General features: G+C 43.6%; 1 protein-coding gene across 3 annotated transcripts; it reads right to left on the bottom strand.

The window, feature by feature from the left end:
- Mlkl (mixed lineage kinase domain like pseudokinase) lies at positions 1-24,795 on the bottom strand. 3 transcript variants are annotated; one of them, XM_074055658.1, is made up of 11 exons: positions 24,508-24,795; positions 15,502-15,936; positions 12,695-12,769; positions 11,157-11,340; positions 8,352-8,449; positions 7,087-7,222; positions 5,009-5,090; positions 2,450-2,601; positions 2,195-2,244; positions 1,789-1,929; positions 1-675 (listed from the first exon to the last, which is right to left on the bottom strand). In XM_074055658.1, the coding sequence occupies exons 2-11, from the start codon at positions 15,932-15,934 to the stop codon at positions 638-640; spliced, it is 1,389 nt and encodes a 462-aa protein (XP_073911759.1). In that variant the 5' UTR covers positions 15,935-15,936; positions 24,508-24,795; the 3' UTR covers positions 1-637. The 3 variants fall into 3 exon arrangements, with proteins under 3 accessions (XP_073911759.1, XP_020035251.2, XP_073911758.1); XM_020179662.2 differs by having other exon boundaries at positions 24,552-24,795; XM_074055657.1 differs by lacking the exon at positions 24,508-24,795 and adding an exon at positions 23,550-23,857.
- Between the last annotated feature and the right edge of the window lie 201 nt (positions 24,796-24,996).

The raw sequence follows: 24,996 nt of genomic DNA, 5'->3' as shown, positions 1-24,996 counted from the left end.
TTTAAATCAACAATAAATTTATTTAGCTTATAATTATGTGAAGGGGCAATGGAGGCTGGGCTCAGCTGGCTTTCTTTGGCCTTGACTGGGCTCACTCATGTAACTGGTTCGACTGTTATGCTGGCTGGCCTAGCACGAGCTCAGCTGGGGTAGGTCTTCTCTGTTCCGTGTGGTATCTCATTCTCCAGCATGCTAGCCCTGTTAGTTCAGGGCTGAATAGGGTTCCAAGAGAGAGAATGGTTATTTTTAAGGCCTTTTGAAGCCCAGGCATGGAACTGGCCTACCATCACTTTTTCCATGTTCTATTGACCACATCAAGTCACCACGCCAGCTCAGACTCACATGGTAGGGAATCAGACTCCACTTCTTGATAAAAAGAGCCATGAAGTTACGATGCCAAGAGGTGTAGACATAGAAAATCATTTATCAAATTTGGCAAATCATCTGCAATTATTATCAAAAGCATATTTTGGGAATATTATTGGGAGTGGGATGTCTTGAATGGCTGGGAGGGTTTTCTATTCAAAATAGAGAAGTACTGACTGCCTCCTTGCACCCATCAATAACTCGATGCTGAAGGATATAAGAGATGTCCAGTTTGTGCCTCTCCCAACTTCTTGTCCAGGGACCCCTTGGTTTAGGTTTCGGTAAAGGTAGACAGTCTCTCTAAGATTCCTATGAATGAATAAACAGAAATTGAGACAAGACCAAGGAGCTTAGAGCCAAGCTAGAAACACAAAGACATGTGCATTTTACTTCATCATAGGTAGAAATTGCATTCCTCATGATTTGCTGATGCCAAAACCATCTGTACTTGTGCCTTTGTGATATGAAGTTCTCCTCTTACTTGGTCAATTTTGAATACTTTGTGGGAGGGGTAAACTCACATCTTAGATGGCTTCTGAGTAAGTGGCAATGTTCTTGTCCTTAACAAAGGGAGCTGTGTGATGTTCTTTCACTTTAATATTTTAACTGCACATGCATATTTTATACATGATTATACTATAATATATAGCATGATAAAAATAAGAAAAAAACCATTTTGTGTTTGAACTCTGCAGCAACTTCAATGGAAATATTTTCCCATTCCAGAGAAGCTGTGTATGAATCCCTCTCTCCTCTGTCAGGTGCTCTGTGGAAAGTCTGGGAGATTGGGATACAGACTGGGAGAGGCAGATACTCCTGGGGAGGGAGACAGAGGAAGGAAGCTGCCAAGAAGCAGCAGATGACATGATAAAATACTGAAAACAGTGAAGGAAAGAAGGAAGGATGAGGAAAGGACTGGAGGGAGGGAGGGGGGAAGGGAAGGAAGAAGGACAATAGGTCACAGGATAGTAACTTGCCTTCCCAACCGACTTTAGACTATTTAAATGTCCTTGGGGCAGAGTCTCTGAACACCTGTAGTACTGACATCTGAGCTGGATCATTCTTTGTTGTGGAGGGTTGTCTGATTTATTTGAGGTTTGAGTTTCTTTTTTTTTTCTTTCAGTTCTGGGACTCCAGCCAGAGGCTCCCATATGCTACCACTGAGCTACACCCCCAGCCCTGTCCCATGCCTTTTAGGAAACTGAGTAGCATCCCTGGCATCTATTTATTAGATGCCAGGAACACACCCTACTCCCCCTTCTTTGAGCTGTAACAGCCAAGAATGTCTTCATACATTGCCACATTTCCCCCTGGAGGGCAAAGCCACCCCTGAATGTGGACTAATTTCTTTTGAAAACAAAATGTTTCACAAATGTGAAATGAACTTATTGCTCCTGCTCTTTACACCAGAAAGTTCCATACCATCAACAGAGGGTCGCCCAGAGGGCTCATAGGCTCGACACTCATCAATGATGTCCTGCAGCCCTAAAGGACAGTCTTCACCCACAGGCTCCTGGTGCCGCTCTGCAACCACCAGTTGGTAGATCTTCTTATTATCACAGTCTGGCATGGAAATGATAGATGGGAAGCTTAAAAAAATTGCTGTGGTATTCTCAAACACATCTCTCTGGATGCTGATTGGCTGGCATGGGAACTAGGGACTTGAAAGAATGGACAAAACAAGAGTTTCCCATGATTCCACTGGACACCCCAGACAGTTTGCACATTGGAGAACCAAGTGCCCAGGACAGCACTGATGGGGAATTTCTGATCTCTTGGAAGAGGACCCAAACACAGAACCCACAAAGCCAGCCTTCATGTTATTCACCTTCAAATGGGATCTTCCCAGTGGCGATTTCCCAGAGAACAATTCCAAAGCTAAAAGAAAACCAAGAAACTGAGAATCATATAACAATTTCCTTTCTCCCATATTCATCTAGCCACTTCCAGAAAACTCAGTGAATTTTCTGGTTACCACTCAACTCTGTTCAATAAATTAAGCTGATCCTCAGGAGAGGAGTTTGACTTGGACTTTCCTGTCCTGTTTAGCTGGGTTAGAATCTGCACAAGAACGTGAACATACCTGTATATTTCAGCTTTCATGTCATATTTACTATACACATTTTTCAGTCCCTGAGGTGAGACATATGCTGTAGAGTTGACTCTCTCTGAGTCATTTCCGTTAGTTTTGCAACTGATGGAAGTCTGTGTTTTGCTCAACTCAAATCCTGCAAGCTAGATAAAGAGATGAATTAGTGGCAGAAAGAAACAGCAAGATCTGGGGTGGAGGGGTAGAGGTCAGGGAGTTAGTGTGAGAAATGATTGTCAAGGGGTGTTTTTTTCCCTTAGGGATTTGTTTCAAATCATATCTTCTGACTGTGTGGCTACGATATTGGTTGACATTATAGGTTCAATTTATCATAATACAACAATCAAAGGAAACATAAAGAGACTATAAAATGGGGGTGATGCCAGGAAAGCTTACTTGAGATAATAATTCCAGAGCTGCTGTAAGATTTGGTAATACTAGTAATACTGTATTGGTAATACTGTATTAGGTAGAGGGCTTTCACAGTGAAGGACTCAGCTCCATTTAGTGAAGGTGGAGAAGAATTCATGGAGCCAACACATGACTTGCTTCCTTCCAAAAGCAGATGAAAAAATGATGCAGGAACTTCCTCTGTTCTACCTGACTCTGTAGTGTTATCAGTCCATTCCTTTGAATTTTACTTAAAAAGTATGAGCTATCTTTGTCAACCCTTCATGGTCACACAGTGACCGTAGCACAATTAATTGGAATGTATGTCTTTGCTCCATGCACAGCTGCCATTAGTGTCATCTGTGTGCAGAAAACTACCAGCCCCAAACTCAGCCAGATACCCAAATCCAGGAGCAAAGTCAAGAAAAGGGTAAGATACTCAGATGGGGGAAAGGCACCTGAAAAGCAGAAAAATCCTGTTTTCTGCTAATGTAGGGCTATCCCTTACATTCACAAGGCTGGAAGCAAGAAAACCATCTATGGATGACAAAAAAGTTCTTTTAGAACTTGGGAATTGTGAACAACAATTTAACAAAACCCTTTGTTCTTCAGAGCAAATGAAACAAGTTATGATAGATTTTTGGTAACTTTTTAGCTCTGTTCCCCTGAAAACCTGATAAAGATAGACTGTCACCTATGCACCAAAGTAATGTGACCGCTGAGTGGCAAACTGCTTTTGTGTACGGGTTGGTGGATCAGGTGACTATGTATAACTGACAGGCATGCTGTCCTATTTTTTTTTTTTTGTGGTAGTAGGGTTTGAACTCAGGGCCTCACATATGCTAAGCAGGTGCTCTGCCATTTGAGCCATGCTCTCTGCCCTTTTTTAATTTATTTTTTGAGATAGAGTCTCACTTTATGCCTCGACCATGATCCTTCTATTTATGCTTCCCCTTGTAGCTGTGATGACAGGTGCATACCACTAGTCCCAGCCATTTGTTGAGATGGGGATCTCTCGAAATTTTTGCCTGGGCTGGCCTCAAACCAGGATCCTCTTAATCTCTGCCTCCTGATTCTCCACCTCTTCTTGAGTTATTGCACCCAGTTTATATGCTGTCTTTTGTAGCTTATCTTCTAAATGGGAACTAACTGATCTTCCCTTGAAGGAACATTGGAAGATATACCTCTAGGGCTGATATAAGTGATATTGACAGGAGGTAGAGGTAGGAGGATCAAGGTTTGAGGCCAGCTCGTACACTTAGTATAAGACCCTACCTGAAAAGCAAACTAAAAGCCAAGAAAGGACTAGAGACATGGCTCCAGTGGCAGTGTGAGGTCCTGAGTTCAATCCCCAGTATAGGGGGAGGGGAAGATATTGACTCGTGGCAGGTCATAAACTTCTGAGCCAGGATAGCCTCACACCCACCTGGTGGGAACCTCTTTCTTTAGAAACTGGGTAGGGACAAGGACAATATAGCTTGGATGACTGTGGGAACTCCTGGTGGAGAGAAGAGTTTGATACTGCTGGCAAGCTATATTTCCTACAGACTCATCTAAGTGATCCTGAATGCCAAGTGTGGCTCATGACAGTTCTGTGAGTCTGAATACCCAGTTGAATCTAAGAAAATCCCCTGGTGGATTTTTAAAAAATTTTTGTTGGGACTGGGGTTTGAACTCAGGATTTTGTGCTTACAAAGCAGATGTTCTACCACTTCAGCCACACCTGTAGTCCATTTTGCTCTGGTTATTTTTGGAGATGGGGCCTCTTGAACTATTTGTCCAGGCTGGCCTTGACCCACTATCCTCCTGATCTCAGTCTTCCAAGTACTAGGATTGCAGGCATGAGCCACTGGCCCCTGGCCCCTGGTGGGTATTGTATTGTAGGATGGTAGAAGTGGTGTCTAGGCATCAAAGGGGAAATGAGTCTTAGCTCATCCCTGCTAGGGGTGAGGGAAGCAAGCATCAGAGTGGGAGGCAAAGGAGGAGTCTGCACTATTGTGGGCACACAGGGAGCTATATAAGCTGGGGAAGAATTGCACTTAGTTCTAAAACTAAGGAGAGAAATAAGCAGGCAGAGTCATTCTGACACACTTGTGACCCTCTCTTAGCACAAAATGGTCACACAGGTTTGGCCCACCCAAAGAGGCCCTGAAGGGTGCTCACCTTCACTTGGTAGCCTTCAGTTACCAGGAAGTTTGTACTCCTGATGTTTCTGTGGAGCTGAGGTGCTTCCGAATGGTGTAGCCTGACACAACCAAAGGCATGGAGCATTAATGACTTTTGCACAGATAGTCATTACTGTGATAACAGGCTGGCCGGTACCATGCCTTCCTCATGGGTAGCTATCCATGGAGAGCTTGGAGAACTGAGACAGACATGGGATCTGACAATATGTGAGAACAGCAGAGCTGATGCATCATGCAGGCAAGTGTGACAGCCCTTAGGGAGTGGGTGCAATTTGTCACCAGAGTCACTTTACATAGACAATAATTAAGGACTCTCTGAGGAGCTTTGCCTAGGAAGTGTTGAACCAAAGTACTCAGAGGCATAGCTGGCTGGTGGGACCAGGCCTAGGACCCTTCTGGTTAAAACAGAATATGAAGCTGGGGTTCTCTCCGCTTATAGGCAAGTGTTTTGGATTAATGGAGCCCTGCATGCCAGGTTGGGCAATTGTCACAGTGTCTGCCTTAGCTCAGGTTCTCCCAGAAGCAGGAGAACCTGACCTACTAACGACTACTGACGAGTGACCTACTAAGAAGGTTTTCCCAGGAGAAGCTCATGAGGGAGAGGAAGAAGCAAGACAGGGAAGGAGAAGTCAAGCAAAGGTGTACAATTTCAGGTGCAGTCCCAGCTCATTCTACTTAACAAGAGATGTCTGGGTAATAATTATACCTCAGGGGAGGCAAAAGACCTCAACTCTTGTACTCCATCAGTCAGTTAGTAGCTAAGGACTGGGATGTCAGAGTATAAAACTCCGGGGCACTTTCAGCTACCTCCAAGGGCGAAGGATAATCTCTGAAGATTGCAACCTTGAGCTGTTAGCAGCAAAGATGCTGAGTGGGGGATGGGGACATAGAGCTGGTAAAGAGCAGAGGGTATTTGGATGGGAGACTAACAGTGCCCCCTACAGCATCCAAAATTACATCTCATCAAACCCATTAGTTTCAGGAGTTGAGAAAAGATAAACTGTGATCTCAAATAAGCAGCTAAGATAGTATTCCCAAAGGTACGGTGATATAACAGTATACAAGATTACACACAGGAAAAATTTTCTTCCTTTAATTTATTCCAATCTTTCTGATTACATCAAGGAATAAGTCTGTTTGGTATTGGGTGTTCTTATCACACCTCTAATTCAACTCTTATCACCTTTGTACATAGAGGATACGGGTCTGAAGTATATAGTGCTTCTGGCACGTAGCCACATCTAGCCAGAATTTAATTTCACTGTTTTGGCTTCATTTGTGGTCACCTATTTGTGGCAAGTGACACTGTTTTTTTTTTTTTTAATTTAGATCTTTTAAATTGAGTTCATTTAAAGAAAAATGTTAAATAAAAATACTGATGTAAAAATACTGTGGATATGAAAAAATACTACAGGTAGTTTGAGAGTGACAGACCTTTTGTGACTCATGAACTAAAGGCACCCTATACTCTGTGTGAGGGTAGGTAGAACCACCAGCTAACATAGAAAACACCCAGTTGATTTGTGTTCTAGACAAACAATACATTTTTAAAAATACAAGTATATACCAAAATTGCATGGGACATAGTTACACTAAAGAAAAACATTTCTTGTTTATGTGAAATTTGGTATCTCTGAAAATCAGCATATGCAATATTTAGCACATATTTGATGGTGCTAGGGTTTGAACTCAGGCCCTTCTGCTTACTAAGCAAGTGCTCTACCACTGGAGCTAATCTTCCAGCTCAACTTAAGATATATTCATAAAATTATCTGAAGTTTAAATTTAACTGGGTATGCATATTTTTATTTGGTAAATCTGGCAACTCTAAGAGTAGGGCCTGCTCAAGTCCATAAGAGTGGCCTGGACACTAAATTCAAACCATTATTCTGGGAGCTGGTACTGACTAGGTTATGCCTCCTGTCCTCCTCTAGTCAAGGGTGCTATAATCAGAGTCTACAGTGAAATAATAGATGGAAGAGAGATTGACTGAGGCTTCCAGCCTATTCTCCCATTATCCAGTTTTTTGTAGTGCCCTTTCACCCCATCTGGTACCTGTACAAGCCATTGGCAGCTCCCATAACTAGGAAGATGCGCACACCAAATGTGAGGTTCTTTTCCTCATCCAACAGTTCCCTCAGGGTCCCACGTTCACAGTACTCCATGATGATGGAAAATTGAGGTGGATTCTCTGTTGGAGAGGAATCAGATACTATGAAAACCCAACACTACTCAGAGTTTCTGCTACCTACAGACCACCACTCCCTTTCTCTCTGCAGAGATACATTTGGCTTTGCTATGAGCCATTCATCTGCCAGCCCTATACTTCTGCCTCACACAGTTTGCTCCTTTATTTCCTGAATGGGTCAAATACCCCTAGAATTCCTGTGCTCTTCATGGTTTTTGGCATATCGTCATTCTATATTTGTTTGAGTAATTATCTGAGAGCTGTCTTCTTCCCACTCAACTGTAAGCTCCAAGAGGCCTGGAAATGTGTGTTTTGTTCACAAGGTGCTCATGAGGAGTTTAGCACATATGTGTGGAAGGAATAAGGATACACAGGCACAAGGGACTGGCATGGGTAACTCAGACAAGAAGTCAGAATCTCAGGTCATAGCTTAAGATGCAAGAACCAACACACAGAGGTTGAGTCAGTCACTTCAGCCATCACCCAGGAGAATAAATATTACTACAAGTTTCCTTTAGACTGGGATTCTATGCTTTGAAATCAGGTTGGCCTGAGGCTGTGGACAAACTTCTAGAAAGGTAAGTAGATAGTTGCTTTTTCCTCTCTCTAAGCAACGGCAGCAAAACATGAACAGCAGGAGAGACCATACTTTGTGAGAAAATGCAGCCATATTAAAAAATAAAAATAAAGAATCTGACCCATGAGGTACTTGGTAAAGGGGAAGATTAATTGAGTTTTTAGATTTGACCTACACTAACGATGCCCAATAATGATGCTCAAGGCATCATTATTATTATTGTTTGTTTGGGTCAGGCAGCTTTATAATGTTTTGTAGCAACAAAATGTATCCATCACCCAGGCCAGCATCTGAACAAGCACCCTGTGGGTTCCCAAAGGACTTCCAGGACTTCCAAGAAAGCCATATTAGCTCAAACCAGCCCTTGGGTTGAAGCCCCACTCTCCTGAAAGAAGAAAGGAACTTGCATCTTGACACATACACACAAAAACAATTAGCTTTGATAATAACTATACTGTGCAGATACCACCCTTTCAGCTGCTCTTAAGGAAAAAAATTGAAATGCAGAAGGTATAGTCCAGCCTATCAAGAGTTTAACCAAGAAACCCTCCTTACCTGTTTCATCGATGCAAATTCCAAATATACGCAGGATATTGGGAGAATCAAATTTCTTCATGGCTCTGATCTCATTATTGAAAGTGTGTCTCACTATTCTATGAGGATGAAAGGGGAGATTAATAGTTCAGAATGGAAGGTCCTTTGTAGAATAGGGTAGTGTGCATGTGTGTGGTTGAGACACCATCAGCATCTCTTGGGGGGTTGGGGAAAACTGGTGTGCTGAGGTTGGTTGCTGATGGCAGCATGTGAAACCCCTCAGATGAACTTGGCAGCAGAATTAGTTCCTGAGTGACTGTCAAGAGTCACTTTTTGGAATTTCAAACAACCACACAGAATTGTATTTTTATGACCTATAAGGCTTTAATAGGCAAACTAAGATGTCAAGTTTATATTACTGTTTTAGGCTGTAATTTTTTTTTTTTTTTGCAATACTGGGGTTTGAACTCAGGGCCTACACCTTGAGCAATTCTACAAGTTATTTTTTGTGATATGTTTTTTTTGAAATAGGTTCTCATGAACTATTTGACCAGGTTGGCTTTGAACTGTGATCCTCCTGATGTCTGCCTCCTGAGTAGCTAGGATTACAGGTGTGAGCCACTGGTGCCTGGCTAGGCTGTAATGTTTTATTTAGCAAGTGTTCTGATAAGATTGTGGTGTATGTCCTTGAATAGCAAAAATAAGGAAACTAGTTATCACTTATTTATTAAATGAAATTTTATGAACAAAATCCCTTCCAGGACATGGGCCCTCAAGAATGTGGGTAGGTAAATTACTAAAGAAGATCATTAAGCTGGGTGTGGTGGTACACATCTGTAATTCCAGCATTTTGGAGGCTGAGGCCAGAGAATCCAAAGTTTAAGGCCAGTCTGGGCTACACACTGAGATCCTGTTTCAAAAAAAAAAATCACTGAAACCACCAGCTCAATCCAACTTGCTCATTTGCACTGAATGTGGAACTCGGGACTCAAAGAGAAATGGCATTTGTCTAAGGAAACAGAGCAGGTTCAAAGCCTACAACAAATCAGTTGTAGTTCTCTGTACTTGCATTAAACAATCATCTGAAAATGAAATTTAGAAAACAATTTCATTTACAATGACACAAAGAGATTAAAATATATGAAATTTAACAGACGTCTAAGTGCCCTGAAATATTCATACCTAAAACACTGGAGAAATGTAAAAAAGATCTAAATAAATGGAAAGACTAATGTCTTTCCTATTCTTGGATAGGAAGACTTACTAAGATGGCCACACTCTCCAAATTGAGTCACAAGTTCAGTGCAACCCCTATCTAACTCCTCATTGGCTTTTTTTCTTCTTTAATAACAATAGTTGAAAAGGTGATCCTTTTCCATGTTCATGGTTCAGAAGAGTTAATATTTTAAGATAGTATATTCTCTAAATTATTCTATAGGTTCAATAGAATGCCTATCAAAATCCTAGCTGGTTTGTCTAAAAAAACTGATACTTATCCTAAAATTCATAGGAAAATGCAAGGAACCCAGGGTAGCCAAGATGATTTTGAAAAAGAATAAAGTTGGGAGACTCATCTCATATTTCCTAATTTCAAAACTTACTACAAGTCTGCGGGTGCTAGTGGCTCATGCCTGTAATTCTAGCTACTCAGGAGACAGAGATCAGGAGGATTGTGGTTCAAAGCCATCCTGGGCAAAGAGTTCTGTGAGACTTTATCTTGAAAAAACCCTTCACAAAAAAGGGCTGGTGGAGTGGTTCAAGGTGTAGGCCCTGAGTTCAAGCCCCAATACCTCAAAGAAAAAAAAACTTACTACAAGTCTACCATAATCAAGACAGTACAGTTCTAGCATCAGGAAAGGCATTTAAATCAATAAAATAGAATGAAGAGTCCAAAAGTAACTTCACAATCTATAGCCAAATGTTTCTTTTGTGTTCATGAGTGTATTGAACTGAGGGCCTCATGCTTGCTAGGAAACCTAGCATGTGTGAGTTCCTGGGTTCAACCTCATAGCATTGCAAAAAGAAATTCTCATACAGATTCATAAAGAGATACCTATGGTGTAGGTATCTCTTTATGTAGGTAGCCCTTTTTACTACAGTTATTTTGGGGATAGGATCTTGCATTTAGGCCTGGGCTGGCCTGGACTGCAATCCTATTTATGTGTAGCCAGGATGACAGGCATGTACCACTGCAACCAGCTTTTATTGGTTGTGGTGAATTTTTTGCCTGGGTTAGCCTAATCTTTGATCCTCCCAATTTTGATGCCAGAGTAGCTAGGATTATAGGCATGAGCCACTGTTCCCAGCATGGTGGCATTTTTTAGTGAGGGAAAATTGGAAGAAGACTGGGTTCCATCACTGGAAAAAATGGGCAAAAGGCAGATCATTACCATGACAGCAGTGAGAATGAAAGGACTTCATAACCCATGGCACTGAGTGAATAAAGTAAGAACAATAGGAACAGACATCATTTCCATTTGTGAAAATTAAAAATGCATAATAAAAGCATATACTTTACAGGAACACATACAAAGAAAACACTAGAATTATTGTGCGTGAAGGGGATGGGGACTGAGAAACAGGAATGAAAGGGAATATATATTTTAAACTACATAAATCCATGAATAATAGAGGAAAGGTTCTAAAATTGAGGTAGGAAGAGAGTTGTTCAAGTTTAGAGTCTGCTCCTTAATAGGAGGGGTCAAGTCATTTAACCCTTTGGGGCCTGGTTTCCCATCTAAAAATGGAGAAAATACATCTCTTTCCTTGGGGAGTTATAGAGAAAAAGTATTGATACATATGAGAGAATCATACAAGATGACTTACCCAATGTTTCTAGCCTGGGGTTTGTTGAATACTTTTATGGTCACTGGACATTTGTAATACTTTCCTTTGTAAAGAGTGCTGAATTCATTTTCCCTTAGCCGGATCCATGGGGATTCTAGAAGATGTTCCTTCTTAATCTCCTTGATTTTATCTTGTGGGAACTTCTGCATGGGTTTCTGTGAATCTGACCTCAGCCCCAGGTCAGAAGGAGATTAAAAAAAAAAAATCTATGAACTAAGGAAAGTGGCCCAAGGGAAGCAGCAACTTTGTGACGTGAGTGGGAAGTTCTACACCATGAGCCAGAGCTGGGCCTGGCTGGAACTTCCAATTGACTCAACTGAGGGGAGAGGTTCCTCTGCCTCTGAGCGAAGTGACAGTAGCGACACAGCTGGATGTTTAGCAGAGTCATGTTGTACACTTCCTTGCCTTCCTCTTCCAATCCTGCTGGTCTTTCCAGGTTTAACCCCTATCTCTCTCATCTCAGAGTTCTTCCTACTACTGTTGCCACACAGTTTGGCCCTGGGGCACCAGGGGTACCATGTCTAGTCACTTTAGATGTAATAAGGACATAGTTCAAGTTCAGTAACTGCACTGCTGTTACATGTTCACTATCTCTTTTTTCCTTCTCCTCTTCCACCCCCAATTCATGTGCTCCCTAAAGTCAGTGTCCTCTACATCTTAGCTAACCTCTGTGCACAGCCTCTGCCATAAAGTTCTATTAAATGAATGAATGAGCTAGGACTTTAAATTTGATTTAAATTTCTTCTTGACATTCAGCAAGTGAAGTGAAGCATTGATGCTGCTACAGTTTGGTTCTGGAATATCTCCCAAAGGCCCATGTATTAAAGGCTTGGACCCCAGGGAAGTACTCTTGGGAGGTGGTGGAAACTTTAAGAGGTGGAGCCTAGTCGGAAGTCTTTAGGATATCGAGGGGCATGTCCCCAAACAGACTGTGAGACCCCAGTCCCTTCTTCTGTCTGTGTGTGTGTGTGTGTGTGTGTGTGTGTGTGTGTGTGGTATGGGGGTTTGAACTTAGGGCCTCGTGCTTCCTAGGCAGGTGTTCTACCTGCTTGAGCCACTCTGCAAACCCTCCTTTCCATGAGCTGAGTGGTTTTGCTCCACCATGCTCTCACACAGTGAGGTGCTATCTTGCCATAGGCTCCAAAATAAAAAAAAATCAACTGATCATGGACCAAAACCTCCAAAACTATGAGCCAAACAAACCTTCTCTCTTTGTAAGTTGATTATCTTGGGTATTTGTTACAGTAACAGAATGCTGACTGACTTAGATGCTATCTTAGAGGAAGTTTTTAGCATTTTGATAGGAGGTAGGGGATTTCTTGTTGGTCAAGAAGCCCCCTTCAAATGCTATTTCATGGACAGGAGTCTGGGCTAGCTGTGAGCACATCCCAAAACCTATGGGCTGCTTCCAGCCATCTAGCACAGATAACGGAGCATGGTAAGAGTAGGGGCAGGCTGGAGTTTCTAGTAAAAAGAAGACTTCTAGTTTGGGAGCTTCAAGAGGGCATACAACTTACAGAGCTTCAAGGTTTCCCTGATTTCTTTCAGATTGTTTTCCAGCTGCCTCAGCAAAGCTTCTAAATCCTTATTTTCTGAAATAAAAAGGGGAAAATTATTCAAAAACAGAAATGCTAACTTAAACCACATGCTAATCAAAACCAAAATTCTAGTTAAAACCACCAGGCTACCAGTTTTTATATATCCTAGTCCTTGGGGTAAGAAATACTAACATTCATCTTTCTACTTTGAACCACACAGGAAATGTCTTGAAGCCTAATTATGTGAATTGCTTGGTAAAGAAAGAAAGTGAAAGAGTTGTGTGTCACTTCCCAGGGGAAGCATTACATTGACTCTGTTCAAGCTTCCAACATGGCTGCTTTGGGAGAGGGAAATTTATATCAACACAAAATTACTGAAATACCACTGAAACATGTCTGGAGGAGGACATCCACCTTGGAAGGTCTCATGGACTTTGCCTCAATGATAAATGGACTTGTTTCTGTAAGACATTGAATTGCTGTTGCTTTTAAAACTATAGCATAATCTAATCTATCCTAATTTACATACTTCACAGTGGCCAACCATTCCAGTTTTCCTAGGACTGAAGAGTTCTTGGGACACATGATCTTCAGTACTAAAACTGGGAAAGTCTCTAATGGAAAAAAGTATGGAGAAACAGGCAACCTCATCCCTTGTAACTTTTGTACAACCCCTATCTAGCAACCTGAAGCCTGGACTCCACGATGAGATACATAACAGATTCAAACTCAACCTGATGCCTAGAGCCAAGCCCAATCAAGCCTACGTAAGATCTAGAGAACCCTAGAGGAGCTGTGATTCATGAGGATGGGAATGCATGACTATTGCTTGAAGCCTCTGAGTATTAGTGCAGCAATAATTGACAAATACACTCCCGGAGGTATTTCTTGTCCGTTTGCCTCATGGAAGCCAGAGTGACTTTCTTTGACTGAAAATGAAATCATGAGAGGTACATGATGAAGGACCTCTAGTTCCTATGACTCTTAGAGGAAAATCTAAATTTCTTTTCATGCCTACATGGCCTGGCATGGTCTGGATCCTATATCTTCTGGTTTACTCCCCTACTTTCATCTGATATCACTCTCTCTCCTTTGCTATTGCACCAAAGGCACCTGGCCTTCTAGCAGTTCCTGGCATGTGCCATATTTATTACCACCTCAAGGTCTTTGCATTTGTTGCTCCTGTTACCATCAGGGAGGGTGGGTATCTATGAGTAATCCAGGTTCTTAGCAAATTAAACAAAGAATTGGACAAAACACACAGAAATAACAAGAAAAGCATAGACTTATTGCAAGCAGAAATACACTCCCACAGAATGAGAGTGGGCCTGAGCAAAAAAGCACAAGGCCCTAATCCCCTGTTCATGTTGCAATTTATGGCTGTAACTGGGGCTGAAAGGGGGGTTAAGAGGAACCACCCTCTTAAGATTGACAGCTTTAATTGAAAGGAGGAAGTTATATAACTTGCTTTACATTGCACATGTCCTTACCCATAATGCATTCTGTTATAATTACATGTATGAGATGCAATCCCTGTGTATGAATCTTTAAGTAGCTTTAAGTCTCAAAAGATCATCTGAGGGTAGGTTTCCCAGCCCTCAGTGCACATGCTAGTTCCAGAATCTTTCCTTCTGAGCAAATATCTTCCTTTATCAGGAGCAGCAGCCTCTGAGCTGACCACAAAAGGCATTCCAAGGACGTCCTCAACCAGATACTTCCTGAAAGGAGTATGTGCTAGGCGGGGTGTCCTAGGACATGTCCCAGGACTTATACTACATTTTATCTGGTCAGTCTCTGCTCACTCCTGACCAACCTGAACTTCCCTCTTCTGCTTCATTTCCTCTGTCCAGATTGTTCTTACCCCTCATCTCATAGCTAGCTCCTTCTCCTTATTCAGTGTCTATTCCAATGTCATTCTATCACCCTGCCATTCTCTCTGCATTCACTGTCACTTTGCACCTCATTCTGGATCTTTATGGTTTTCACTGTCTTCAAATAAAACAATTTACTTAGCTCTATCAGCAGAGTTTACATTCTATGAAGGCAGAAATTTCGACTATTTTGCTCTGTGCTATATCCCTAACACTTAGATCAGAGCTTGGTGTACTGTACTCAATTGGCATTTGCTTAATAAATATATTAGTCAGATTTTCATTGCTGTGATAAGATATTTGAGAAAACAATTTAAGGGAGGAAGGATTTATTTTGGATCATGATTTCAGAGGTTTTAGTCCATCATGGTGGGAAAGACACAGATAATGGAGCAGTTCTTTCTCTGCTAGGAAGCAGAGAGAAAAAATGTTTGCATTTGCTGGTTTTTCATCTTTCTACTTTTATTCCAATGGGGCTCCCAGCCTATGGGACGGTACTGCTTTCATCCTTTAGCTAATTCTCTCTGGACATACTCAGAGGTGTACTTTATTAACCTCCTAGGTGCTTCTCAATCCAATCAAATTGATAATCAAGATTTACAATCACAGTAAATTACTTAATTCTTCCTTGTGGACAATTTACATCTTAAATGAGAGGTCTGGAGAAGGTGAGGCTGGAAGGAGTGAGCTTTTGGAATCCCAGGTGTGACATCAGAGAGACTTACTGACATCAACTTTCCTCCCCCATGCTGGCTTGCCCAAATGTCACCAGCCTCCAGTACATCTGGGCCCAGAGATGTTAAGATTTCTGAGGTACAGGAAGATACAGTTGCTCAAACTTCTTCATCCTTTCTGCTCCTTTGGACAATAGAATGCCCCCCAACTGCACCCCACCTCAAGAAAATCTCTGCTTACCCTTTCTCAGACTTTGTAAGTCTGCCTCTGCATCCTCTTGATCTTCCTCTGGCCAGCTGTGTCTTTGGCTGATCTGTTGATTTATCTGAAGCACCAGCGAGAGCGCCTCCCAGACATGTGTCAACCTCTTGTTTACGTCACGAAAGAGCATCCTATCATTACCTGCTGTTAGGAACTTCCAGATATTGGATTTATTGCTGAACTTTTCTATCAGCCTCTTAGCTTCCTCCAGTGCAGCCTCGAAATGGCTCAGGACAGGGGTTAAATCAGTGGGCAGGTTCCTCTTTTTTTGGGCCTGGAGCCTCTGAAGAGGCAGTAGCAGGTCCTCCACGCGCTGTCTTAGACGCTTGCACTGCTTCTGGCAGTATTTCATCTCGTCACACTGTTTGCAGATGAGCTGGCCCAAGGAGATGATCTGCCCCAATTTATCCATAGCTAGAAGAAAAAGTTGGAATTGGCTGAAGCCTCACATCTCCTGCATATTTACTACTTGGCTAAACAAAGGATGTATGTGATTCCAATGCCAGAAGGAGTCTCTCACTATTTTTACGTAAGGTACAGAATACTTGCTGTCCATCAAATCTGTCTGCCCTTCCACCATAACAGAGTTGGAGCTGAGACATGTTGGGCCAGCTGTGACTTCATCTCCCAGCCTTTCTTGCAGCTCCACATGGTCATGTGACTAGCTACCATCAATAGCTTATGAATGGATGTGACCTGTGCTACTTTGGCTGAGAAGATTTACCTCCTCTACACATATGCTCGTTCTCTGTCAGCTGGATGCAGGAGATAGTGGTGCCCTAAGGGGGTGTGATCCTGAATAATTGTTCAGAGGAGAGGGACTCATAGACCTGAAACATCTGCGGTAGACGGAAGTGAGGAATACATGTCAATATAAGTGAGTCATTATATTTTGGGATCTATCTGTTATACGTATGGCCTAACACATATATCCTACGGAAGTACAAGGATTCCTTTTTTTTTTTCAGTACTGGAGTTTGAACTCAGGCCCTATACCTTGAGTCACTCCACCAGCCCTTTTTTGTGGTGGGTTTTTTTTGAGATAGGGTCTCCGGAACTATTTTACCTGGGCTGACTTCGAACTGTGATCCTCCTGATCTCTGCCTCCTGAGTAGCTAGGATTACAGATGTGAGCCTCCAGCACCTGGCTATGAGGATTCCCTTTAAGAGCTAGGCAGGGAACTCAAAAGAGTGAACTGAGTTAAAATTATCTTTACTGCCATAAAGGAATATGCTGCCTTCCATGTTCTTTGCAATGTGGACTTTTGGCCTATCTTTCACTTCTCCAATTGTTGGTTTTGTTTTGGGGTTCTCGAAACAGGGTTTTGCTATATAGCCCAGGCTGGCCTTGAACTGGTGATTGTCCTGTGTCAGTCTGTAGACATGTCTCCATTTTTGATGGAGGCAAGAGTACAATCATTTCACCTTCTTCCTACAGTCCTATAGGAAAAAGCTGCTGACATGCAATGACAAAGGAAACTGACCCCTGGACTCAAGGCCAGGGAGACCAGAGAGAAGATGGTGGGGTGGGGAGGTCCTGCTCTATCTAAAGAAGGCATGGGTTACACACCTGTTGCTCTGGAAGGATAAAGTGTCCAGTAGTGGAGGACCTTTACATTTTTCAAAGGCACCCAGAAATTTGGATTTTTATGTCAAATCTCTTTACATTAAATCTTGCAACTAAGCCAGAAAGTGTTTTAAAAACCATGTAGATTAAAATAAATTAAAAAATGTTGGGTCTGGAGACATAAGGCAGCTGAGTGAGTATCCCATCCCTTCCAGAGAGCAATAGCATTTCTACATCCTAAAGAAAAGATTCAGGGTCTGATAGATCTGCCACAGGGCTGATGAGCAAAATGCTCTCAAGATTGTTTCCCCTCCCCCAATAAAGGTGCTAACTATACCAGTTCACCTGAGAAAGCCCATAAATCCATGGCCAATGAGAAAACCCCATCTAACCCAGAGTTAAAGCATCCATAAAAACCCCAGCCTTCACCTGAGCATCGAGCTACCGGCTTCCGGGTTCTGCTGCACTGCTCTAACTGTAGCCTTTCCTTTCCTTCTAATAAATCCCACTTTATATACTGGCTTTGGCTCATCATTCAGCTGCCTCACGAGCCAGTTCCCTGGCCTGTGACGGCAAGGACCCTCGACCCCGGCCTGCAACACTTCAACACAGGCTGTAACAAAAATATATCTGCCAACTGGATACTGTTAGTCCCAGTGTGCAACCTCAATCACAGCTGACCAAGGATATTCAGGATTGCAATAAAAACTAGCTTCTGCCAAACTCAATTTTTTTTATTCTCTTTTCCTAATTAATGCCTGAGCACCCCTGCCTCACTTTCTTTCTATATATCTATATCTATATCTAATCTATATCTATCTATCTAACTATCTATCCTCTATCTATCTATACATCTTATCTCTGTATAGCCCTCTTTATTCTGTACATTTGTTTTACCCTCCACCTTGGTATTATTTTATGCACGGTGCCCTCACAGGAAAATCTGCAATTAAATATTCAGAAACTTTCCAGGCTCAGAGGAATTGTGGTAGACATCTGTGCTGTCTACAGAGCATTAATTTCTTAACTTCCCATGACTGCCCAGATTTTCAGTGGCCTTCACTCCTCCCCCCATCCAGCAATGTGTTATAGGAAGTTGACCCCATCCTGGTTCCAAGATGAAACCTGGTGGGTTTAAGCCAATGCTTCTCAATCAGGAGTGATTATTAACCCCCCCCCAATATGGAAAAGTCTTGGAGGACACTTTTGGTTGCCATAACTGGGGATGGGTGCTTCTGTCATCTACCAGATAGAAGCCAGGGATGCTATGATGAACCACAACAAAGACTTATCTAACCCCAAAAGTCAGTAGTGTAGGTGTTGAGAAACCTTGATTTAAGACATCAGAGAATTCCTACTCACCAGTCACAGTGATTGGTTCAAAACTGGGCACCTGAGTTAATTTGAGAGCCAGAGAGTATTACTGAGGAGGTACCTGGCTCCTCTAAAAGAAGCCAGCTTCTTCCTCTCCACTTGCCTCTCATACTTCTCTGAATATGAGTGGGAAACCATAGAGCCCTGATCCTAAGGCTTGGAACATGGTTTACTAAGAATGATAGACAGGAAAGGGGGGATGAATTTGAGTTGATGACAACACTGAGCCCTGAACTGATCCTGAAATCTACCCCATTCCCTTACCCCCAACCACCAATAACCTTCCTTACTGTTCTAGCCAGTTTGAGTCACTTTGCTCTATTTGCAACTAAGGCCAGTAGGTTCAGTAATGAACATGACAGATAACAATGATAACAAACCTCTCTATTCACCCATGATTTGCTAAGTGTTTTGGAGCAGGAAGATAGCTCCAAGCTACCTTCATTTTACCAATGGAGATACTGAAATTCAGGGAGGTTACATTCAAATGAGTTCGAAGCCATAAAAACAGCTACCCAAGTACTTGAAAAGACATGAAACATCTCAACAGCTCAATGGAACAGTTGGTTAAGCGTTGCCACTATTTTACAGATGGCAGCTTGGAGAAGATAATTGGCCTGGAACCCAAATCTGGTTCCAGAGTTAAAGCAAGAGTAAGGTACTGTCAAAAGTGAAACCAAGGGCTCAAGCAGTAGAGTACCTACCTTGCAAGAGCAAAGCCCTGAGTTCAAACTCCAGTCCCACCAAAAAAAAAAAAAGTGAAAACAAATAAATGAGCACTGGATAGACTTTTGTGTGTTGCTGCCCTTAGAGTTACACAGATCAGGAGAGGGAGGTGAGACTAAAAATATTCAGTGGATCTCAGATGACTCAAATATTCCCAAATGCTGAGCAGATGTCTTCAAGGCAATTTCTTGGGACTTGTGAGAGTAAAAGTCTCTGTCCCACTGGAAGCAGAAGTAGATAGGTAAGTGTTGCTTAGAAAATTGGATTTCAGCTTCCTAGATCAAGGTTCCAATTATTTTATTACTGAGTCTCATCAGTAATAACCGAGGGAGGTGGTTAACTCATAATCCCAACTACTTGGGAGGCAGAAATTGGGAGGATTAAGGTTCAAAGCCAGCCTGGGGAAAAAGTTTGTGAGACCCCCAGCTCAACAAACAAGGTAGGCATGGTGGTTTATGTGTGTAATCTCAACTACACTACCTTGGCTCAAGGTCCAAGGTTGGCCCCAGAAAAAATGTATGAGACCCAATCAGAAAAATAACTGAAGCAAAAAAGGCCTGAGAAGCTCAAGTGGTAGAGCACCTGCCTAGCAAACATGAAGCCCTGAGTTCAAATCTCAGTACTGGAAAAAAAAAAACCCTATGTCAGAAATAAACAATCAGAGAGAATGGAGAAAATATCCCACTCAAAAAGTGACAGTTTAAATAATAAATTTTACAGAAAATTAAGCCACCATGGTATGAAGAAAACTGTGCAAAACAAAGCTTGAAGAAATGTTATTTTTTGTTTTGAAGAAGTGTTATTTTTCTGGCTGGGAAGATTAACATCGACAAACCAGAAAGTCCTTTCCAGACATAAACCCAGTGTCAGATAATGCCAGTAAAACTCCCAATGGCATATTTGGGGATTGAAATCAAAAGATTCTCAAGTTCATTTGAAACAGGAAATTAATAGGGATAACTGAAGTTTTAAAAAAAGAAAAATAAGGGGACTTACCCACAAAATATTTATGTATTCTAAAAACTCTATGAACACACAATTTAAAAATGCAAATAACTAAAATTGTTTAGGGCCAGGGGCTGGTGGCTCACACCTATTAATCCTAGCTACTCAGGAGACAGAGATCAGGAGATCTCTTCAAGGCCAGCTTTGGGCAAATAGTTTGCCAGATCCCATCTCAGAAAAAAACCTATCACCAAAAAGGGCTGGATAAGTGACTCACAGAGTTCCTGACTAGTAAGTGTGAGTTCAAGCCCCAGTACTGCCAAAATAAATAAATAAATAAATAAATAGATACAATTGTTTAGGGTTTTTTAAGTACATAAGGATAGCAAAGGGATGAAAAGGTCTATGAATATATACATAATTTTAGATCAGCATTTTGAATTTCTAGGAACTTCTATTGTAGGAAAACTTGTATGCTGTAAAGGGATGGTTGCTCACCACCAACAACAGGTGTTGGCGAGGATTCGGGTTAAAAGGAACCCTCTTACACTGTTGGTGGGAATGTAAACTAGTACAACCACTCTGGAAAAAAATTTGGAGGCTACTTAAAAAGCTAGACATTGATCTACCATTTGATCCAGCAATACCACTCTTGGGGATATACCCAACAGACTGTGACACAGGTTACTCCAGAGGCACCTGCACACCCATGTTTATTGCAGCACTATTTACAATAGCCAAGTTATGGAAACAGCCAAGATGCCCCACCACTGATGAATGGATTAAGAAAATGTGGTATCTATACACAATGGAATTTTATGCAGCCATGAAGAAGAATGAAATGTTATCATTCGCTGGTAAATGGATGGAATTGGAGAACATCATTCTGAGTGAGGTTAGCCTGGCCCAAAAGACCAAAAATCGTATGTTCTCCCTCATATGTGCACATGAGATCAAGGGCAAACACAACAATGGGATTGGACTTTGAGCACATGATAAAAGCAAGAGCACACAAGGGAGGGGTGAGGATAGGTAAGACACCTAAAAAATTAGCTAGCATTTGTTGCCCTTAAAGCAGAGAAACTAAAGCAGATACCTTAAAAGCAACTGAGGCCAATAGGAAAAGGGGACCAGGAACTAGAGAAAAGGTTAGATCAAAAAGAATTAACCTAGAAGGTAACACACATGCACAGGAAATCAATGTGAGTCAATGCCCTGTATAGCTATCCTTATCTCAACCAGGAAAAACCCTTGTTCTTTCCTATTATTGCTTATATTCTCTCTACAACAAAATTAGAAATAAGGGCAAAATAGTTTCTGCTGGGTATTGAGGGGGTGGGGGGCAGAGGGAGGGGGCGGAGTGGGTGGTAAGGGAGGGGGTGGGGGCAGGGGGTAGAAATGACCCAAGCCTTGTATGCACATATGAATAATAAAAAAATAAAATAAAATAAAAAAATAAAATCGGAAAAAAAAAAAAAAGAGATGGTTGCTGGGAAATTCCCTGCAGGGCTGTTTGTGTTGGAAATGTAGGCCCAAAATGACCACGTGGAGAGGAGTGATCTGGCGCAATAGCCCCCTTCCTTAACAAACAAAAAAGGGAGGAATGTTGGCAATAATGGCGCCGATAGGTTTCAGTTCTTACTGCACCCTTAAGCTTCCGTTTCCCAGGGTCAAGGTCTTGCCTCAAGTCTAGCTTGAATCCTCCTTCTGCCCCAACCTCCAATCAGCATGAACCATAGATCCTAACCAATCAGATCATGCTGAGTCCCACTGAGGGGTATTTAAGCCCCTCTCTCTCTTTCTCTTTCGGCTCTCTTGGCTCTCTCCCTCTCCCACCCCGCAATAAAGAATCTCTTGGCCAGATCACTCCTCTCCACGTGGTCACTTTTGGGGCCTATATTTCCTTACAATTTGTAAATGTAAAATGGATAATTCTAAGAATATGTTCATATGTTACTTATAATAAAGCAATGAGGAAATACTAACTTTAAAAGCGAAAACCTGGAGCAAGGTGAGGCAGCTCAGGCTGGTATTACTTGCTGCTGGGGAGTGGGGGTGGGTAGAGATAAGAATGATTGTAGTTGGAGGCCAGCCCTGGAAAAGGCTAACAAGACCCCACTCAAGCAATAAAAAATAGCTGGGCATGGTGGGAGCACCTGTAGTCCCAGCTACTCTGGAAGCATAAATAGGAGAATCACAGTCTAGGCAAGCACAGATTTTGGGTGTAAAAGTGAGACCCTATTTCAAAAATAACTAAAGCAAAAAGGGCTGGCCAAGTGGCTAAGTGGTACAGCACCTGCCTAGCAAGCTCAAAGCCCTGAGGTCAAGTCTCAGTACTGAAAAAAAAAAAAAAAAAAAGATGAAAACTCTATCTGCAAAGCAGGCACAAGGCCCTGACTTCAAATCTTAAAATATGAACCTGCTTCTTCTCCTTAGAAAGAAAAAGATCAGGCATCCATTTTTTAAATGTTTCATCAAGTTACTTTCCCAGTGCCTGACCTGGGCCCCAGAAAATGGAAAGGGCGCTCCTACATAAGAACCGAATCAGCAAGGCTCAGACGCTGGTGTCTGTAATCCTAGCTATTTGGGAGGCTGAGATCCGGAAGATCGCGGTTCCAGGTCAGCCGGACAAATAGTTCTCCAGGCTCCATCTCCAAAATAACCAAGCAAAATGGACTAGAGGTTGACTCAAGCGGTAAAGTACCCGCTTTGCAAGAGCTGAGCCATGAGTTCAAACCCCAGTTCCACCAAAATAAATAAATAAATAAATCTGGCATGGGCTATGGTGGGAACTGCCGGGTGCCACCTGGAGTCTCGGTCTCTGCGGCTGGGACAGTTCTGAGCCGGGTCCCAGCCGAGTCCGTCCTGCTCTGGCAGAAGGTGGTCCAAGTCACCGCGGGCAGCGAGGCCTCCATGCGAGCGGAGGAACCGAAACTCACGAGACCCTGCGTTCCTGGAAACCCGACCGCGGCTGTCCCCGCCCGGGTTTCTCCCCGCGCCCCGGGTCCTCACCGCGCCCGGGGTCCCTGCGGTCCGCCCCGTCCCGCGCGGCCTCGAGGACAAGTGTGATCAGTAATGAACATGACAGATAACAATGATAACAAATCTCTCTATTCACCCAGGACTTGCTAAGTGTTTTGGAGCAGGAAGATAGCTCCAAGCTACCTTCATTTTACCAATGGAGATACTGAAATTCAGGGAGGTTACATTCAAATGAGTTCGAAGCCATGGAAACAGCTTCCCAAGTGCTTGAAAAGACGAACTGTTCTCAGTGGAACAGTTGGTAAAGCGTTGCTACTATTTTACAGATGGCAGCTTGGAGAAGATAATTGGCCTGGAACCCAAATCTGGCTTTAAAGCAAGAGTAAGGTACCGTCAAAAATGAAACCAAGGGCTCAAGCAGTAGAGTACCTACCTTGCAAGAGCAAAGCCCCCAGTTCAAACCTCAGTCCCACCAAAAAACAAAAACAAAACAAAACCAGATAGGGCTTCGACTATGGTGGGAACTGCCGGGTGCCACCTGGAGTCTCGGTGTCTGCGGCTGGGACCGTTCTGAGCCGGGTCCCAGCCGAGTCCGTCCTGCTCTGGCGGAAGGTGGTCCCAGTCACCGCGGGCAGCGAGGCCTCCACAGGAGCGCAGGAAACGAAACCCGCCCGGCCCTGCTTTCTGGGAAACCCGGCCGCGGCTGTCCCCGCCCGGTTCTTCTCCGCTGAGGTCCCCGCGCCCCGGATCTTCCCGGCGTGGCGTCCCGCCCCGCCCCATCCCGGGCGGCACACCTCTTCTCGTTAAAAAAGAAAAAAAGATCAGGCATCGTTTTTTAAATGTTCCATCAAGTTACTTTCCCAGTGCCTGACCTGGGCCCCAGAAAATGGAAAGGGCGCTCCTACATAAGAACCGAATCAGCAAGGCTCAGACGCTGGTGTCTGTAATCCTAGCTATTTGGGAGGCTGAGATACGGAAGATCGCGGTTCCAGGTCAGCCGGACAAATAGTTCTCCAGGCTCCATCTCCAAAATAACCAAGCAAAATGGACTGGAGGTTGACTCAAGCGGTAAAGTACCCGCTTTGCAAGAGCTGAGCCATGAGTTCAAACCCCAGTTCCACCAAAATAAATAAATAAATAAATCTGGCATGGGCTATGGTGGGAACTGCCGGGTGCCACCTGGAGTCTCGGTCTCTGCGGCTAGGACAGTTCTGAGCCGGGTCCCAGCCGAGTCCGTCCTGCCAGACTCTGGCAGAAGGTGGTCCCAAGCCTCCGTAGCCAGCGAGGCCTCCATGCGAGCGGAGGAACCGAAACTCATGAGGCCCTGCGTTCCTGGAAACCCGACCGCGGCTGTCCCCGCCCGGGTTTCTCCCCGCGCCCCGGGTCCTCACCGAGCCCGGGGTCCCTGCGGCCCGCCCCGTCCCGCGTGGCTCACCGCGCGGCTCCGAGGACCGCCGTCCAGACTCCGGCTCAAGTTCAGCGAGTCCACGCCTCCCGCCGCCCCACGACTACACTTCCTTCTCTGCTGGGAGAAGTCTAGGGGCGCACACCGGTCCGAAGCGCCCGCGTCCCTCCACGCTTCCCCCGGCGCCCGCACTGCGGCGTTGCGGGACACGCAGTCCTGCGCCCTCCTCGGATGAAGCCTGGCCACCAGATGTCCATGTGCTGAGCACCTCCCCGCCCCCCCCCCCCCCCCCCGGCAGCCACTGAGGAGGGCAGGGACTGCATGGCACGCCTCCCCCGGGCCCTGGAGCTCGGCCCTCTCTTGACAGCTCAGCGCCAACGCCCCTATCTTCCTCCTGCCCTTCCACACAAAATCCATTCAGAACAAGTCAGTGAGCAGGGCCTCTGTAGGTTCCAAGCTGGCTGCCGATGGCTCA

The sequence above is a fragment of the Castor canadensis genome, chromosome 15 (assembly GCF_047511655.1).
Source record: "Castor canadensis chromosome 15, mCasCan1.hap1v2, whole genome shotgun sequence".
NCBI classification, from domain to species: Eukaryota; Metazoa; Chordata; class Mammalia; order Rodentia; family Castoridae; genus Castor; species Castor canadensis.
Note: the sequence above shows the minus strand (reverse complement) of the source record. Positions and strands in the feature narration are given on the sequence as shown.